The following is a 16,249-nucleotide window of genomic DNA, read 5'->3' as shown; positions in this document are numbered from 1 at the left end:
CAACCTGAAAACCAAATGTCAATTACCTGCCAACCATTTAAGACTGAAAAGGCTGAGGTACAGTTGGAGCCTGTTCTGGCTGATACACTCAGTGTTATCAATCCACCCTCTCCATGAGGTGTGAATCACCATAGTATCAACTCATGAATCTGAAGCCTCCGAGTTTCTTCAGTGAGACATGAGGTGCACACGGCAGCCTGGGACCAGAATATTTTAAAGCAACTTGATATAATTTTACTCATTACATGGCCTGGCAACATTGATGCTTTACTTGCTTCTTCACTTACATGATGTTCTGTAGATTAACTGATATGTTGTAGTTTGGGTACTTATCACATTATACACCCAAACAGCATGTGGGTATAGCCACATGTCTTGGCAGTCTGCTCTCCTTCTCTCCCGTCTACTCTATACATAAACACACATACACACCCTTGAAAATCACCGTTCTCTAATATTTAAGTGCAAGGGCAAAATTTAACATATGATACTACTGTACTCATTCCAATATATTATATATCATTAATGATAAACTGAAACTTTATTAGCTTATGTAAAACCTCTTGTAATTAAGCAGGAAAAACAACTGACTATTTATAAACTATTTCCACTAACGCATAGCAATTATCTAGCTCTTAATCTTCCACTATATAATGAATAAGGAATTTTTTTATCAAAGACATTATAAATTATACACTATCTCCAATTTTATGTTAAAACTAGATACATATATACTGTACTGCTGAACCACAACAGTGTGTCATGATGATATATGTACTACAACCCCAGCAACCATTGAATAACTGTACAGTATCAACAATCTATGCACTAACATACCAGGATTTGAAGTACAATACAGTCGGCCCTTAACATACGCGGGTTTAGCATACACGGATTGCCCCGCCGGAGGAATATTCTGTACATTGAAGTAATTGAAGTACATTCAAATCGCGCGCCATTCAACTCGTGCGCGGCACCGAACACGGGACACCGCCAGCTCCCGCAACCTCACACACACACACGCATAGCTCTCCCTCACTCAGTCAGTCTCGCTGTAACCACGCTTGTGTTGACATCAGCATTGTAGTTGCAAAAATATTACATTTCAGTGAATGTATTATATCAAGCACAGTATGAATAGAATATTACTAATATGTATTTTAACCGAAAACTATTAAAAAAACGATTAACATATCTTGAACATTGGAAGGTTAGGTAAAGTCTTTTGTTTTCAAGTAGTTTATCCTAATTTACATTGAAAGACATTACGTTTCAGCGAAACTACTATTTTTTCTGAGAATATGGAAATGTAATATTTTTGCTGAAATGACGTACGTATTACAATAGAAAGTGACGAAAGCAATGACTTTCGCTTTCTTTCGTTCAAAAGATGTTACCGTAATCGCTCTCAAATGGTTTTCAGTTAAAAAACTGTTGTATTACAATAATATTCTATCCTAAATCACTTGTGATGCAACAGTTTTTTAACTGAAAACCATTAGAAAAGCGATTACAGTAACATCTTTTGAATGAAAGAAAGCGAAAGTAATTGTTTTCCTCACGATTTTATCCCACTTTCCACTGTAATACGTACGTCATTTCAGCAAAAATATTACATTTCCGTGAATGTAGTATATCAAGCACAGTATGAATAGAATATCATTGTAATATAACAGTATTTTAACCGAAAACTATTAAAAAAACGAGTAACATCTCTGGAACATCGGAAGGTTAGGTAAAGTCTTTTGTTTTCGTCATGTATTTTATCCTATTTTACATTGAAATACAGTGACCCCTCGTTTAACGAACTGCCTTCCATAAGGATCTTCAATTCGGTTAATGAAAAAAAATTCGGTTAACGAAGTTCTTACGAACCAACCTCAACATGTTTTCGCTTGCACTGACCGGGCAACCAGCTTTAGTATCAGTCCGCCAATACATTAATCGGTTCTAGGGCTTAAATTCCTTACTATTTTAGTAAATATCAAGAAGTTTATACTATTCAATAATTTTAAAAGTTTAATATTCAATTTTTTAGTCATTTTAACAATTATTGAACATAATTGAAGGTACAGTGACTAGTTTAATGCACGGCATCCAGCCTCTTAACACAGCAAACAGGAGTTAGTCTCTCTGTTTTCACTGGAGGTAACATCTTGCTTGAGACTCTCTTCAACTAAACGCTTTTTTTCTGTGTTTCCAAGCAAATTATTGGTCATTTTGAAATATATTTTACATATTGACAATATATAATGCAGTGCAATGTTGATTTAAAGAAAATAATCTTGAATTACACCAGAGCTAAAATTTTATGGGTGAAATGGCACCATGGGGTGACTTCTCTTCCACCCCAATGCCTTCTCTTCTTCCTTCTCCTCCACCCCCATTCTAAATCCCATCATCATCATCCAGGAGCCTTCTACATACACACCTCAAAGTAAGTGAACTTTTCTACCATTTTTGTTGAATTTAGGAAATTTTCGGTGAGCTGGAACCAATTACCCAAAAACCCATTGAAACAATGGTTTCGGTTAACGAACGACCTTCTGGAACGGATTGAGTTCGTTAACGGAGGGGTCACTGTACATCACGTTTCAGCAAAACTACTATTTATTTCTGAGAATATATTCATTCAGGTGCAGTTTAGGTAAAATATACATGTGATGTAACAGTTTTTAACTGAAAACGATTCAAAAAACACGTACCCTCTAGCCCTGTTCCAGGAGAAGACTGGGAGGAGCTGTTTGATGCTGAAAACGATGACAAGGAAAATGATTTTGATGGATTTTAATGAAAATATTCAGAAATGTGGTATCGTAGTGAATTAGGATAGAATATTATTGTAATACAACAGTAGTGACGATGTGGAGGAGGCGGAGGGATAGAGCGGGGAGGAGTGGTGACGAGGGGAGATGCCAGCCAGTACATTACAGTGGGGTATGCTATAACGAATCTAATTGATTCTGGAACCTCATTCGTTATAGGATTAATCCGTCCCAGGCCCCCAAATACAACCACTTAACACTGAAAATTTTCTGTGGAAAATGTAAAAAATACAGCACTTTATCTTACCTTAGTGTTGTTCAGCATGCAGGACAGGAGGCAGAGGGGGAGGGGGGAGGAGAGAATTATGGAGAAGAGTCATCCTTCCTAGCCCTCTTTGGTGACTGTCTTACAGGCACTTTGTCTGTAGGGTCTTTTGCTACTTTTTTAAAGAAGGAATCCAGGGTTGGCTGCTTCAACCTTGATTTCTGGATCTTCCAAAAGCAGTTCATCACATTGTCATTAAACACACTGATGGCCTTTTCCACAGAACCAACATCAGGATGATAATCCTCACGAAGCTTAGACAGTTTGCTCCAGCAAAAGAACACATCCTTGAGATCTTTGGCGGGAATGATGCGGCTTTCCTCCTTGTCCTCATCCTCCCCTGACTCCTCAGAAGTTAAGCTCTGCTTCAGTGTCTCATTTTCTTCTTTGTGAAGCTCAAGCAGCTTCTCAGTGGACAGTTCCTTACTGTGCTCTTCCACCAACTCCTCATCATCATCCACTTCCAGGCCCATGGAATTGCCCAGAGACACAATTTCATGTACAACAGCCTCTTCCTCTAACTCTTCAAAGCCTTCAAAGTCTCTCTGAAGCACACATTCAGGCCACAATGGCCTCCAAGCAGCACAAAGACACCTCATAGTAACCTCTTTCCAGGCTGAAGCAATGAAAAACACAGCGTCTGCTATATTGAAGTGACTCTTCCAAAATTCCTTCAAACTAACATCACTGGAAGAAGTGGACGCAAAACATTTTCTAAACAGTGCCTTTGTGTACAGCTTCTTAAAGTTAGAAATTACCTGTTGATCTATGGGTGTTGTGTCGTGTTGGGTGGCAAGAAGTGCACAGTGATGAAGTTGAACTCCTCTGGCAATTCAACCATCAAATTAGGAGGGTGGGCTGGTGCATTGTCCATCACCAATAAAGCTTTCAGTGGAGGATTATTCTCCCTGAGGTATTCCCAAACACTGGGTCCAAAACACCTCAATCACCCACTCAAAGAAAAGACTCCTGGTCACCCAAGCCTTTGGGTTTGACCGCCACATAACACCAAGGCGGTTCTTCCCAATGTTTTTGAAAGCTCTGGGGTTTTCTGCATGGTACACAAGGAGTGGTTTTATTTTGCAGTCACCAGAAGCATTAGCACAAAGAAGGAGGTTAAGCCTGTCTTTCATTGGCTTATGGCCAGGGACAGAAGTTTCCTCCCTTGTAATGTATGTACGGCGAGGCATTTTTTCCAAAAAAGTCCAGTTTCATCACAGTTGAATACCTGCTGAGAAACAAAGTCTCCCTCTTTAATCACATTCAAAAAAATTTCATGGTGCTCCTTAGCTGCTTCCTTATCTGCACTAGCAGCATCACCATGTCTCACAACACTGTGTAATTTATTTCTTCTTCTGAAACCAGTAAACCACCCCTTGGTACCCCTAAACACTGGCACATCACTATCACTTCCACTGGGAGTCTTGGTTTTAAGGTCCTCAAACAATTGTCTGGCCTTCTCACAAATTATAGCTTCACTAATGCTATCACCTGCCATTTCTTTCTCCTTTATCCACACTAAGAGTAAATTTTCCATCTCCTCAATCACATTACACCTTGCTTTGCTAAGTCTAGAGATTCCCTTAGTCACTTGCACAGTTTTCAAATCCTCTTTATTCTTCAAAATCGTACATATACAGTAGGGTATGCTATAACGAATCTAATTGGTTCTAGAACCTCGTTCGTTATAGGATTAATCCGTTCCAGGCCCCAAATACAACCACTTAACACTGAAAAATTTCTGTGGAAATTGTATAAAATACGGTACTTTATCTTTACCTTAGTGTTGTTCAGCATGCAGGACAGGAGGCAGAGGAGGAGGGGGAAGGAGAGAATTATGGAGAAGAGGTGGAAGGAGAAGAGTCATCCTTCCTAGCCCTCTTTGGTGACTGTCTTACAGGCACTTTGTCTGTTTATTTATAATTTCTTTCTTAGTTTCAAGGGTTATTAGCTTTCTCACTCGCTTTTGACGATTCATTGTTACAATTGTACACTTGTATAACCAAATAGTTATAAAAATAACACGAATTTCCACATCAAAAGACGAAATTTCAACAAGTTCAGTGGTGCACTGACTACACAATGAACCAATATGGCACCTGACGCTCTTGCTGTGAGCCACGGTACAACAATATTCATGCGCCAGACGAAATAGTCCCGTATTCATCCGCGTTCATTGTAGGAGTTGCGTTTGTTATAGCATTCTCAATTTTATAGGTAAAACCGTTCGTTATAGGAATATTCGTAGTAGAATCTGTTCGTTATAGCATACCCCACTGTAGTCGATTTAGCCATCCCATATTCATCACTAAGCTTCACAATGCTTGTTCCATTCTCACGTTTCTTTATGATTTCTTTCTTAGTTTCAAGAGATATGAGGTTTCTCACTCGCTTTGGACGATTCATTGTTACAATTGTACATTTGTATAACAAAATATTTATACAAATAACTCGTATTTCCACATCAAAAGACGAAATTTCAACAATAACAGTGGTGCACTGGCTACACAATGAGACAAAGATGGCGCCTGACGCTCTTGTTGTGGGTCGCAGTACAACAATATTCATGCGCCAGACGAAATAGTCCCGTATTCATCCGCGTTCGTTGTAGGAGTTGCGTTCGTTATAGCATCCTCAATTTTATAGGTAAAACCGTTCATTATAGGAATATGCGTAGTAGGATCCGTTCGTTATAGCATACCCCACTGCACGGGTGTACAGTATTAATTGTTTTTATAGTTCTTTTTGCATTTTAATATTAAATACTGTACATTACGTTTCAACAAAACTACTATTTATTTCTGAGAATATGGAAATGTAATATTTTTGCTGAAATGACGTATGTATTACAGTGAAAAGTGGGATAAAATTGTGACGAAAGCAATGACTTTCGCTTTCTTTCATTCAAAAGATGTTACCGTAATCGCTTCTCAAATGGTTTTCAGCTGTGGGATTATGAGGCTAATGATAGGATAGAATATGATTGTAATACAGTACAACAGTTTTTTAACTGAAAACCATTCGAAAAGCGATTACGGTAAAATCTTTTAAACAACAAAAGAAAGCGAAAGTCATTGTTTTCGTCATGATTTTATCCCACTTTCCACTGTAATATGTACGTCATTTCAGCCAAAATATTACATTTCCATATTTATTTCTGAGAATATATTCATTCAGTCACAGTTAAGGTAAAATATACTTGTGATATAATATTTTAATGAAAATACTGTATCGTAGTTTTCTTTTGTTTCAAATTTAATTAACAAAGATTGATGTTTCAAATGTAATGAACAAAAATTTATGTACAATATCTATAAATAAACTTTAAAAAATGAATACTTTATGTTTTACATTGAACTGTGCATACCATACCATGCATTTGGCTACTTTGGGCTTGCTATGATGACGCAAGAGATCTGCCCTGGCAACTGTACTGACACTCACAGCTGGTGGTGCGTTGGTGCGCCGTTTCCATTGTTTACTGGTAGTTACTGGTAAATATTTTTCAACCTAACGAAACTATTACCAGTTTAGAAGTCGACCCCCAATTTTTTGCCAAATAATTTGGTCTTAAAAACTCGAACTACACACAGGTATATACAGTAAATAAGGACATGGGGGGCCAGGGTTTTTTAGGGGGGGGCAGCAATAGTACACGGATTTTTAACATTCACGGGTATCTCTGTTATCTAACCCCCGCGTATGTTAAGGGCCGACTGTATTGTATTATATCATAACATCTTCAAGATTCTGCAGTACTGTACTTTACTGTACCAGGACACAATCAGCCGAGAATATAGTAGTGTTAAAGCAGTGTTAAAACGTAAAAAGTGATTACAGTTACATATACCGTTCTGTACATTCAGTGTGAAACATTGGAGCACCTTAGCTTTCATCTTTGTTCAAGACATCATCAGGTCATGAGACCCACAAATCCCCCACCCTGACAATGGGCAGTTGTAAAAAGTACTGGACTTTTTTTTACTAAGTAAAACTATTGCTACATTGGCAAAATGTTATTCAAGTACAAGTAAAAGTATCCAAAGTTCAATGTACTCAAGTAAAGTAAAAAGTATCTCATTCATATAGTACTAAGTATTGAAAGTAAAAAGTAACAAAATAATTAATTGTCTCAAATATTAAAGTAATCCACAGTAAATAAAAAAAAAATAGTTAACTAAAGAAGTTTATTTGCAAACCTTTCTATTGAGATTAATCACTAACTAGTTCTCAAAATTACGTCTATCCAATGAGGATCTTTTAGGCCTACAGTCTGCGTGGAAAGTTAGGTCGCGATAGGGCTGACAAACAAACTACCCCCATAAATAAGTTCATGTGTTGTGAAGGCTGTCCCGGGACGTGAGATGTTAGTACATATGGTTGGTTGGCAAGTGGTGACACTTGGCAACTGAGCACACGTCACAGCTTACTCTCAGTGTGTCTCTGACAATCGTGAGGGGAAGATTTACTCTGCGGGTTTGCTCGCCCCGTGGACATTTTCTGCCTTGTTTACGGTCCATTACCCCGACATAGTGGCCATCAGAGATGTCCAGGAGGGTTACTACAAGGGACGACATTGCAGCAGTGATTGCATTGTGCAAAGCAAACCATGAACTGAGAGATATTTCTGCTCAGACTGGTGTAGGGATGCGTGTTGTGCAGAAACTTGTGAAGCGTTAGAGTGAGCTTGGAGAGAACATGTTGCCAGCTCCCGTACCCAAGTCTGGTAGGCCTAAATTATTGTCTTCACAGACACTTAAGGTTATTTCACACCAAGTTAAGTCCAACCCCGCCCTCACAGCACGCGAAGTGAAAGAGAGAAGCTCCCGTCTTCTCAGCCACGTCTCCTTAAGCTGTGTTCGGGAATCCTTACACGATGACATTGGATTTAAGAGCTTCCGTGCACTGTCGTAAACCTCTACTGACAAAGAGACAGAAGGAAAATAGAGTGAAATTTTGCAAGAAATATGCAGTGTGGGGTTTAGAGTCATGGAGGAGTGTTTTGTGGTCTGACGAGGCTATGTTTTCTGTGACTGGCAGTGGTGGAGGGAGGGTGTACCGCCCTCCTCACTCGGAGCATGTCTCTCACAGTACACAGTGAAGACTGTCAAGCACCCTGCCTCGCTTATGGTTTGGGCTTGCTTTACGTATTATGGTGTTGGTGAACTAGTAATCCTCCCTAAGAACCAGATTATGATTCAGTACAACAATCTTGAGCTGCTCAGTGATTTCTTACCTGAATCATTTGATAAAGCTAAGGCAAGCCTTTTCATGCAGGACGGTGCCCCATGCCACACTGATAAAAGTGTCATACAGTGGCTCAAAGACTGTGAGGTACCTTTCTTTAATGACTGGCCTGGCAGATCTCAACCCAATAGAAAATTTGTGGTCCATTGTTAAGCGTCGTCTGCGCGACACTGACACATCATCAATCCCAAAGATAGAGGCAGCTATCAAGGATATCTGGGCTAACTTGCCACCTGACCTCTTGCAAAACCTTGCTAAAGGAATGCCTGAAGTGCAAAGGGAACATTACAAAGTATTAATTGAAGTGGTAAATATTACTTGACTTTATTTATATAACATAACAGTAAATATGCCTTTTTTTTTCAGCAGACGAATGAAAGATAAGTGCCCTCTCGTAATTTTGTCCAAATTAAAGGAGTTGCCGGAACCATCAGTTCCCGGAAAATCTGTGGTGTACCACAGTAATAAAACACAGTATTTACTAATTACACTTTCCAAAATGGAAGATCTCCCTCCAATCACCTCTGGAAGACCTCTTATGTATCACCAGTGCCCAAGTCAACCAGCCCACAATCCTTAAATCAGCTACGACCTATTGCAATCACCCCAATACCCAGCCTAATCTGTGAAAGTTTTGTGTTCGACTGGGCTTATGCTGATATTGCAGGAGTCGTAGACCCTCAGCAATTTGGCAACATGAAAACTTCCTCCACCACTCACTGTCTTGTCAGCTTTCTCGATTACATATACCGCCATCTCGAGAAACGAAAAATGTCTGTAGCTGTCGCCTTCATTGATTTCACTAAAGCATTCGACCTAGTCGACCACAATATAATCATCAACAAAGCTATTGACCTCGGGCTTCGGAGAAGTCTTATACCATGGCTTACAGACTTCCTCAGTGACCGACGCCAAGCTGTACGCTTCCGAGGGGCTGTCTCCACCTTTCAGTCACTCACCTGTGGCGTCCCCCAAGGCACCAAGATGGGACCACTCTGCTTCCTTATGCTCATCAATGATGCCCTAAGAGAAACCCCTGCTCGCTGGAAATATGTCGACGACTCCACCATTGGGATCAGCGTCAACAATTCTGCTCCCAACTATACTGCCCTTCAGGATTTATTGAACAGTCTCCAAAACTGGGCCACCAACAACCATGTCACCATCAACCATACCAAGACCATGGTTATGCACATCAACCTCTCCTCCTACATTGTCCCACCTCCTTCCATTACTCTAGGTCCGAACACACTCCAGGTTGTAGATTCCACGAAGCTCCTCGGAGTCACCATAGTCAACAAACTAAATTGGAAACCACACGTCAATGAAGTTGTCAAATCCTCCAGTTTCCGTCTCCACCTCCTCCGCCGACTCAAGTCCCTTGGAGTTTCTGCACCCGAGCTCCTCAGTGTTTACACAACATTCATACTTCCCAAGCTCACCTATGCCTCCCCCACCTGGTCTTCCTCCCTAAATGCCACACAACATAAACACCTAGAAAAAGTGCAAAAGAGGGCATGCAAGATTATTCTCTCCCCTTCCTACCCCACATATCAAGAAGCGCTCAACACACTGACCCTTTCGACTCTCACTGACCATCACCACGACCTCATCTGCAAATTTGGTAAGAAGCTTCTACACCATCCTCGACACCGGCTCCTACTACCACCTGAGATCCCTAGTCCGAGAATTGCTGTTCGACACCACAACCGCATCCAGCCCATACGTGCACGAACTGATCGCTATAAGAACAGCCCAGTCCCAACCATTGTAAAAATTATCAATAACTTGTAATAAACCAGTGTATTCACTCCCAGTAAACACTACTCCTTACACTGTCACTATGTTGAAATGAACTGTAGTTCGAGCTTTTCCCCATCTAGTTATTATATGTCTTATTTGTGTCACTTATGTTACTTGTATATTATTTGTAATTCAAAACCCATTCCCCAAATATGTAACTGTATATTTTCAGCCTTCTGGCTGCCAAGCTCTTTCAATAAACCGTTAATTATTATTATTATTATTATTTAATCAGTCTGCAAAATTCTAAAATAAATATGCTAGGTCTCACCATTTCCTCTGATATGTCATGGAAGCCACACATCCTCAACATTGCCAAAGCTGCCTCCCGAAAGTTGGGAATACTGTACAGATGCCGCAGTTACTTAACTCTTAAGCAGTTGCTTCATGTTTGTAAGGGATTCATTCATCCTAACTTGGAGTACTGCTCTCATATCTGGGGTGGTTCTTCTTCTGTCCAACTGTTAGATAGAATCTTATTAACTCTCCTCCTTTAGCTGATAATCTCTCTTCCCTTTCTCTTCACCACAATGTTGCTTCACTCTCTCTCTTTTATAATGAAACTTTGCACACAGTGTTTTGTGACAAATGGAAGCTTTAGTAAGGGTCAGACAAAAATACTTCAACATTTTATTTTTTCCCTATATACAGTACAGGTGTACTCCAAAATCTGATGTTCCACTGACCACTGATTCACATAACTGAGCTGTTCTGAATTTGGCAGGTGGTGGTATGGTGCAAATTCTTGCCACCAGAGGGCTCTGGGCACTGTCATGACTCATTCCAACCATCTTTGCTCTATTTTACACTTGCGATGTGACTCTGACTTCGTCTGTTACTCAATCATGCCTAAAAGCCCCAGTGATAGTTCCTCTTGTGCTGGATAGCTTGATGTGATGTGATAAGGTGTACGAGGTCTGTCCAAAAAGAAACCGAACTTTTTAAATAGCGTGCCAACGAGCAGGCGCAGAGTGCTCGCGATAGAAGCGCTGTGTAGCGGTGACCTTGAGCTTTAGTCTAACACTAGTCACATCACACCATGTCAATTAGTCATCGAGCTACACACTGTGTTTAGTGCACTTGGCGACTTGTTGCAAGTTGAACAATGAAGGATCTTGAAGAGCAACATGTTTGCGTGAAATTCTGTTTCAAATTGGGAAAAACTTTTGAGGAGACTTCAAATGTTGCAACAGGCTTATGGGGAGGATTGTTTGAGCCGTACGCAATATCACGTGTGGTACCAGCGTTTCAAATGGGGAAGAACATCCACCGAAGACAATCCCAAAACTGGACAGCCTAACACGTCAATGGACGACACTCACGTTGAGAAAGTGAGTGCTGTGATCAGTGAAAATTGTCGCCTGACTGTCCGTGAAGTTTCCGAAGAAGAAGGCATCTGTAAAAATTAGTGCCACACGATTTTAACCAAAAAACTGAAGATGCATCATGTTGCTGCAAAATTTGTGCTGCGTCTGCTGACAGATGAGCAAAAAGAGAACTGTGTCACAGTCAGTCAGGAGCTGTTCGATCGTTCGAATGATGAAAACTTTCTGAAAAATGTCATAACGGGTGATGAAACGTGGGTGTACGGCTATGATGTCGAAACAAAAAGGCAGTCGTCGCAGTGGGTTGGACCATCATCGCCGCGACCAAAAAACACGTCAGTCGCTCAAATGTGAAGGTGATGTTGATCGTCTTTTTTGATTGGCAGGGCGTCGTTCATCATGAGTTTGTTCCACGTGGTTAGATGGTCAATAAACAGTTTTACTTGGAGGTCCTGAAGCGTTTGAGGGAGACAGTGCTAAGGAAGAGGCCTGAGGCGTGGACAAACAAGACCTGGATGCTGCACCACGACAATGCACCTGCTCACGCGTCGCTCCTTATCCGTGACTTTTTGGCGAAGCACGAGACGACTATCGCCCCCCAGCTGCCCTACTCTCCGGATTTGGCCCCTGCGGACTTTTTGGGGTTCCCTAAGTTGAAATCCACCCTGAAAGGTCGCCGATTCAGATGATAGAAGAGATAGAAGAAAATTCACTACGAGACCTGCGCACCACCCCCCAAAACGCGTTCTAGAACTGTAAAAAACGTTGGGAGTGGTGTATCAACAGTGGAGGGGAGTTCTTTGAAGGAGATAAGTCTGATTAAGTTGTAAGTAAAGCAATAAATTTGTTTTTTAAAAAGTTTGGTTTCTTTTTGGACAGACCTCGTAAAAAGGCATAATAAGGTGTAGTAAGAGTGGTGATGGACCAGCAAAGAATGCTAAAGGCTTGAACTTGCCACCCTAGACTGTCTCTACCATACTCAACACGGGTAAATAACAGTCACAAATTATGATTTACATTCCTTATTTAATGCTCATTATCTTGGCTTTATATGTCTGCTTTATTTTCTTGCTGGACAGTGCACAGTACAGAAATATATCGAGGGTATATGAGAGTTTCTGGAGGGTGGCCAGTCCCTAACCCCCTGAATTTGTCATGTTCTAATGGGATGAATTGGTTTGATAACCGTTAATTCACTAACCAACGACTTTTCCCGGTCTCTATATGTGTTGGTTATCGGGGTACAGTACACCTGTATAAGGACCAACCCAACAGTTATGCCACACAAAGCTGGATCACAGTCCTTCAATATCCAGAGATGGAAAATTGTTACCAGCTTTCCATGTCATTATTCTCAATCCTTGGCTCAAACCTCAACCCAAGATGGAGGTCATTAGCTCCATAAACATACATTAAACTAACAAATTTAATGACAAAAGTTTATTTACACACCTAAAACTTGTAAGTAAATAACTGTAGGTCTCCCAACAACTAATTCTGGACTAAGGGCTCTTTTACACAAGCATTTTTTTTTTGAAGGGTCAAATAACAAAAACACTCGTGTGAAAGAAGCCTAATGGGAGAGTCACATTGTACTCTGGGTCCTCAATTTTCAAAACGGGTGTAGAAATATAGTTGTTTACTATAGTGGTGGAGGTGGTGGTGTTGTGGTTTACATGTCGCACTAACATTATTTGACCTATATGTAACCTAACCAAACTAAATCTAACCTAACTAAATCAAATCTAACATACCTAAACAAAATTTAACCTAACCAAATCTAATCTAACCTAACAAACTAATCTAACACAACCAAACCTTATCTAACCCAACCAAACCTAATCTACCCTAACTCAACCAAGCCAAATCTAACCTAGCTAAACCAAATTCTCTCTCTATTTTTCTGTAGACACATGCTGACTAACCATAACCACAGAACACAATCCACAAACTGACTAACATCCAGGTTCCCAATTACTGCAGGGTAGACAGAGGTAAATGGCGTAAAGAAACTTGCCCATTGTTTCACCCTACCCGGGGATCGAACCCGAATCCATTGACTTGTGAAGTGGGCATGTTGATTACTAACACCATTACCACACATCTCCACCATACTTTATCACCATCATTACCAACCACATCTACCACCATCACCACTTATCACTACCAACAACTATATCTACCTCCACCTCCATCACCCTTCACAATCACGAACCACCACTATCAAGCAATACCAGCCACCACCATCATCCTTTGCAACCACCACCAACCAATAACATCTCCCACAACTAGTAGCAACCACCACCACACCCACCCTTCACCAACCATTCCCTATCCTTACCTCCAACACCACCACCACCCTTTATAAGTACCCACTATCACTACCAAGAACCATATCCATACCACCACTCACTACTACCACCTACACCATCACTCCAAAAACCACATACCCACATGCTGTTTAGGTGTATAATGTGATAAGTACCCAAACTACAACATATCAGTTAATCTACAGAACATTATGTAAGTGAAGAAGCAAGTAAAGCATCAATGTTGCCAGGCCATGTAATGAGTAAACTTATATCAAGTTGCTTTAAAATATTCTGGTCTCAGGCTGCCGTGTGCACCTCATGTCTCACTGAAGTAACTCGGAGGCTTCAGATTCATGAGTTGATACTATGGTGATCCACACCTCATGCAGAGGGTGGATTGATAACACTGATTGTGCCAACCAGAACAGGCTCCACCTGTACCTCTTGACCTAACAAACACAATACACCTCTTTAATTTTTTTTTAAATCATGATTTCCCAAACAAACTAAAGTACTGTACATATATTAACACAATCTGATCACTTACTTCATTTTCCAGCACCTCTTCCTTCTTGATGACTTTTGTAAGTCCATTGGCCACTTGAGCCAGCATCCCCCCACCCACAGGACTCATCTCCTGCTCCACTATATGATTAATACTCCCACCAACTATCTGACCCATCTCATTATCCACAATCTGCTCCACGGTGCCATCCACAATCTGCACCATCGTTCCATCTACGCCGTGCTCTATCAGTCCGTCGGTGATCGTCACATGGCTCATCTCTTCTGCCGTCACCTGCTCCATCCCTCCTTGCTGGACCAAAGCGTCATTACTGCCTTTACTATCCAGGCCCATCTGCATCATTCCCTGGGTGTCTGTCAGCACCGAGGTGCAGAGGTTCAGCGGGGGAGCACCAGCCAGTTCAAACACTTGGGTATGGGGCCCCTCTCCTGTAAGTAACAATACATTCAACACAAAATTATGTGGGATGGACCACCACCTTTTCCAACAAAAAATATAAAAACACATCACAGTTTTAAGAATACTGTACTGTACTGTACTGGCATTCTAGATTCATTATTTTTTCTTCTGGAACAGAATCCTTTTGTATGTCAAGGGATGTCTGTAGCTACACTGCAATTTGAAGTTCACAAAGACATTATGATATAAAGTTGTGAAATACATGTACTGTATATATCCCTCCAGTAACAATGGTTTTCTAGAACAGAACCTTCATGTACACTGAGGGATGCCTGTATTGTAGTGTACTGTAATGTACCAAACAACTAAGATTACTGTCAACATTACTATACAGTGGTCCCTCGGTTAACGAGCACAATCCGTGCTCGTTAATATTTTCTAAAAATATGAGAAAATTAGTGATTAAGTCATTTCAATAGCCTGTGAGGAGAGTTACCATCCTCATATCCACAAGCTCTTCCAACCTACGTAAAAATTCAAGAATTTCTAATCCGGCCCTTTTTTGCAGCTTGAGGTTTTTTGTGCAATTTAGCTGGGGTGGTAAACCGATACAGGGATACTTAGATTTAAATATATTTAGTCTTAAATAACTGTACAGTATTACCCCGCCTAACGCGGTTTCACTTAGCGCGTTTTATCATATACGCGGTGCCTCGCCAGAGCTGAACTTTCACTTAACACGGATTTTTTCATCATATACGCGGTGAGTGTCCGGCTCGAGACGCTATTTTTAGATTTGCCCCACGCGCCACCCGCCCGCCTGCCTGCCTGCCTCTCCCTCCTCCTCCCTCCACTTGGGCAAGCGGAGCGGTAAGGTTGCGCAGTGTGTGTCTTTGTTGCGTTATCACTGACGTCATATGACGTATCAGACCTGTGATTGGCCATGCATCCCTACCCCCCTCTGCTGCTAGCTGTAATTGGCTTAAAGTATTATGACGTGACCACCCCGGGGAGGGAGGGAGGAGAGACGATGCTTGACCTAGCAGCGGCAGTTTCATCCCTCAAGGCCACACCGTGTAAACGCGCATCCATTGTTCCGTAAAATGGCTTCCGCCGGACCACCACCGCCACCAGAGAGAGACCTTTCCTTACCTGGACCCAGCGGCACTAAGCCAAAGAAGACACGACGTTCCTTAAGCTACGAGGTGAAGTACCAAATTGTTCAAGATTTGGAGAAAGGAAGACGGCAAGTTGATCTCGCGCGCCAGCATCGCGTCAACGAATCTACGATTCGCACGATCAAGAAGGATGCAGCCAAGATCAAAGAGCACATGAAAATCACAAAGTCTGCAGGTGCTTCATCTATCAGGTATTGCCAGAACAGGGTGCTGGCAAAAGTGGAAAATTTGCTGGTGAGTTATTTGGTTCGTCAGGCGCGACGCAACATGGCGGTGGACACGCGCTCAGTGCAGGAGTACGCACGTGAGCTATACGCAGCAGTGTCACGTAAGCTGGGAATTGCAGAGCCCAAACCCTTCAATGCTTCC

The 16,249-nt window shown here is 41.3% G+C and overlaps 1 protein-coding gene across 3 annotated transcripts in view; it reads right to left on the bottom strand.

Moving 5' to 3' along the window:
- The window catches only part of LOC121860226 (zinc finger protein 678-like), a 58,109-nt gene that overhangs the window by 9,994 nt on the left and 31,866 nt on the right, over nt 1–16,249 (bottom strand). For all 3 annotated transcript variants that reach the window (XM_042357312.1, XM_042357313.1, XM_042357314.1), the window contains exon 3: nt 14,325–14,731. In XM_042357312.1, coding sequence (XP_042213246.1) covers nt 14,325–14,731 — 407 coding nt within the window. The remainder of the gene's footprint in view (nt 1–14,324; nt 14,732–16,249) is intronic.

Source organism: Homarus americanus, unplaced genomic scaffold, assembly GCF_018991925.1.
Source record: "Homarus americanus isolate GMGI-L3 unplaced genomic scaffold, GMGI_Hamer_2.0 scaffold21914, whole genome shotgun sequence".
Classification (NCBI taxonomy): Eukaryota; Metazoa; Arthropoda; class Malacostraca; order Decapoda; family Nephropidae; genus Homarus; species Homarus americanus.
This window is presented reverse-complemented; position numbering and strand designations above follow the sequence as displayed.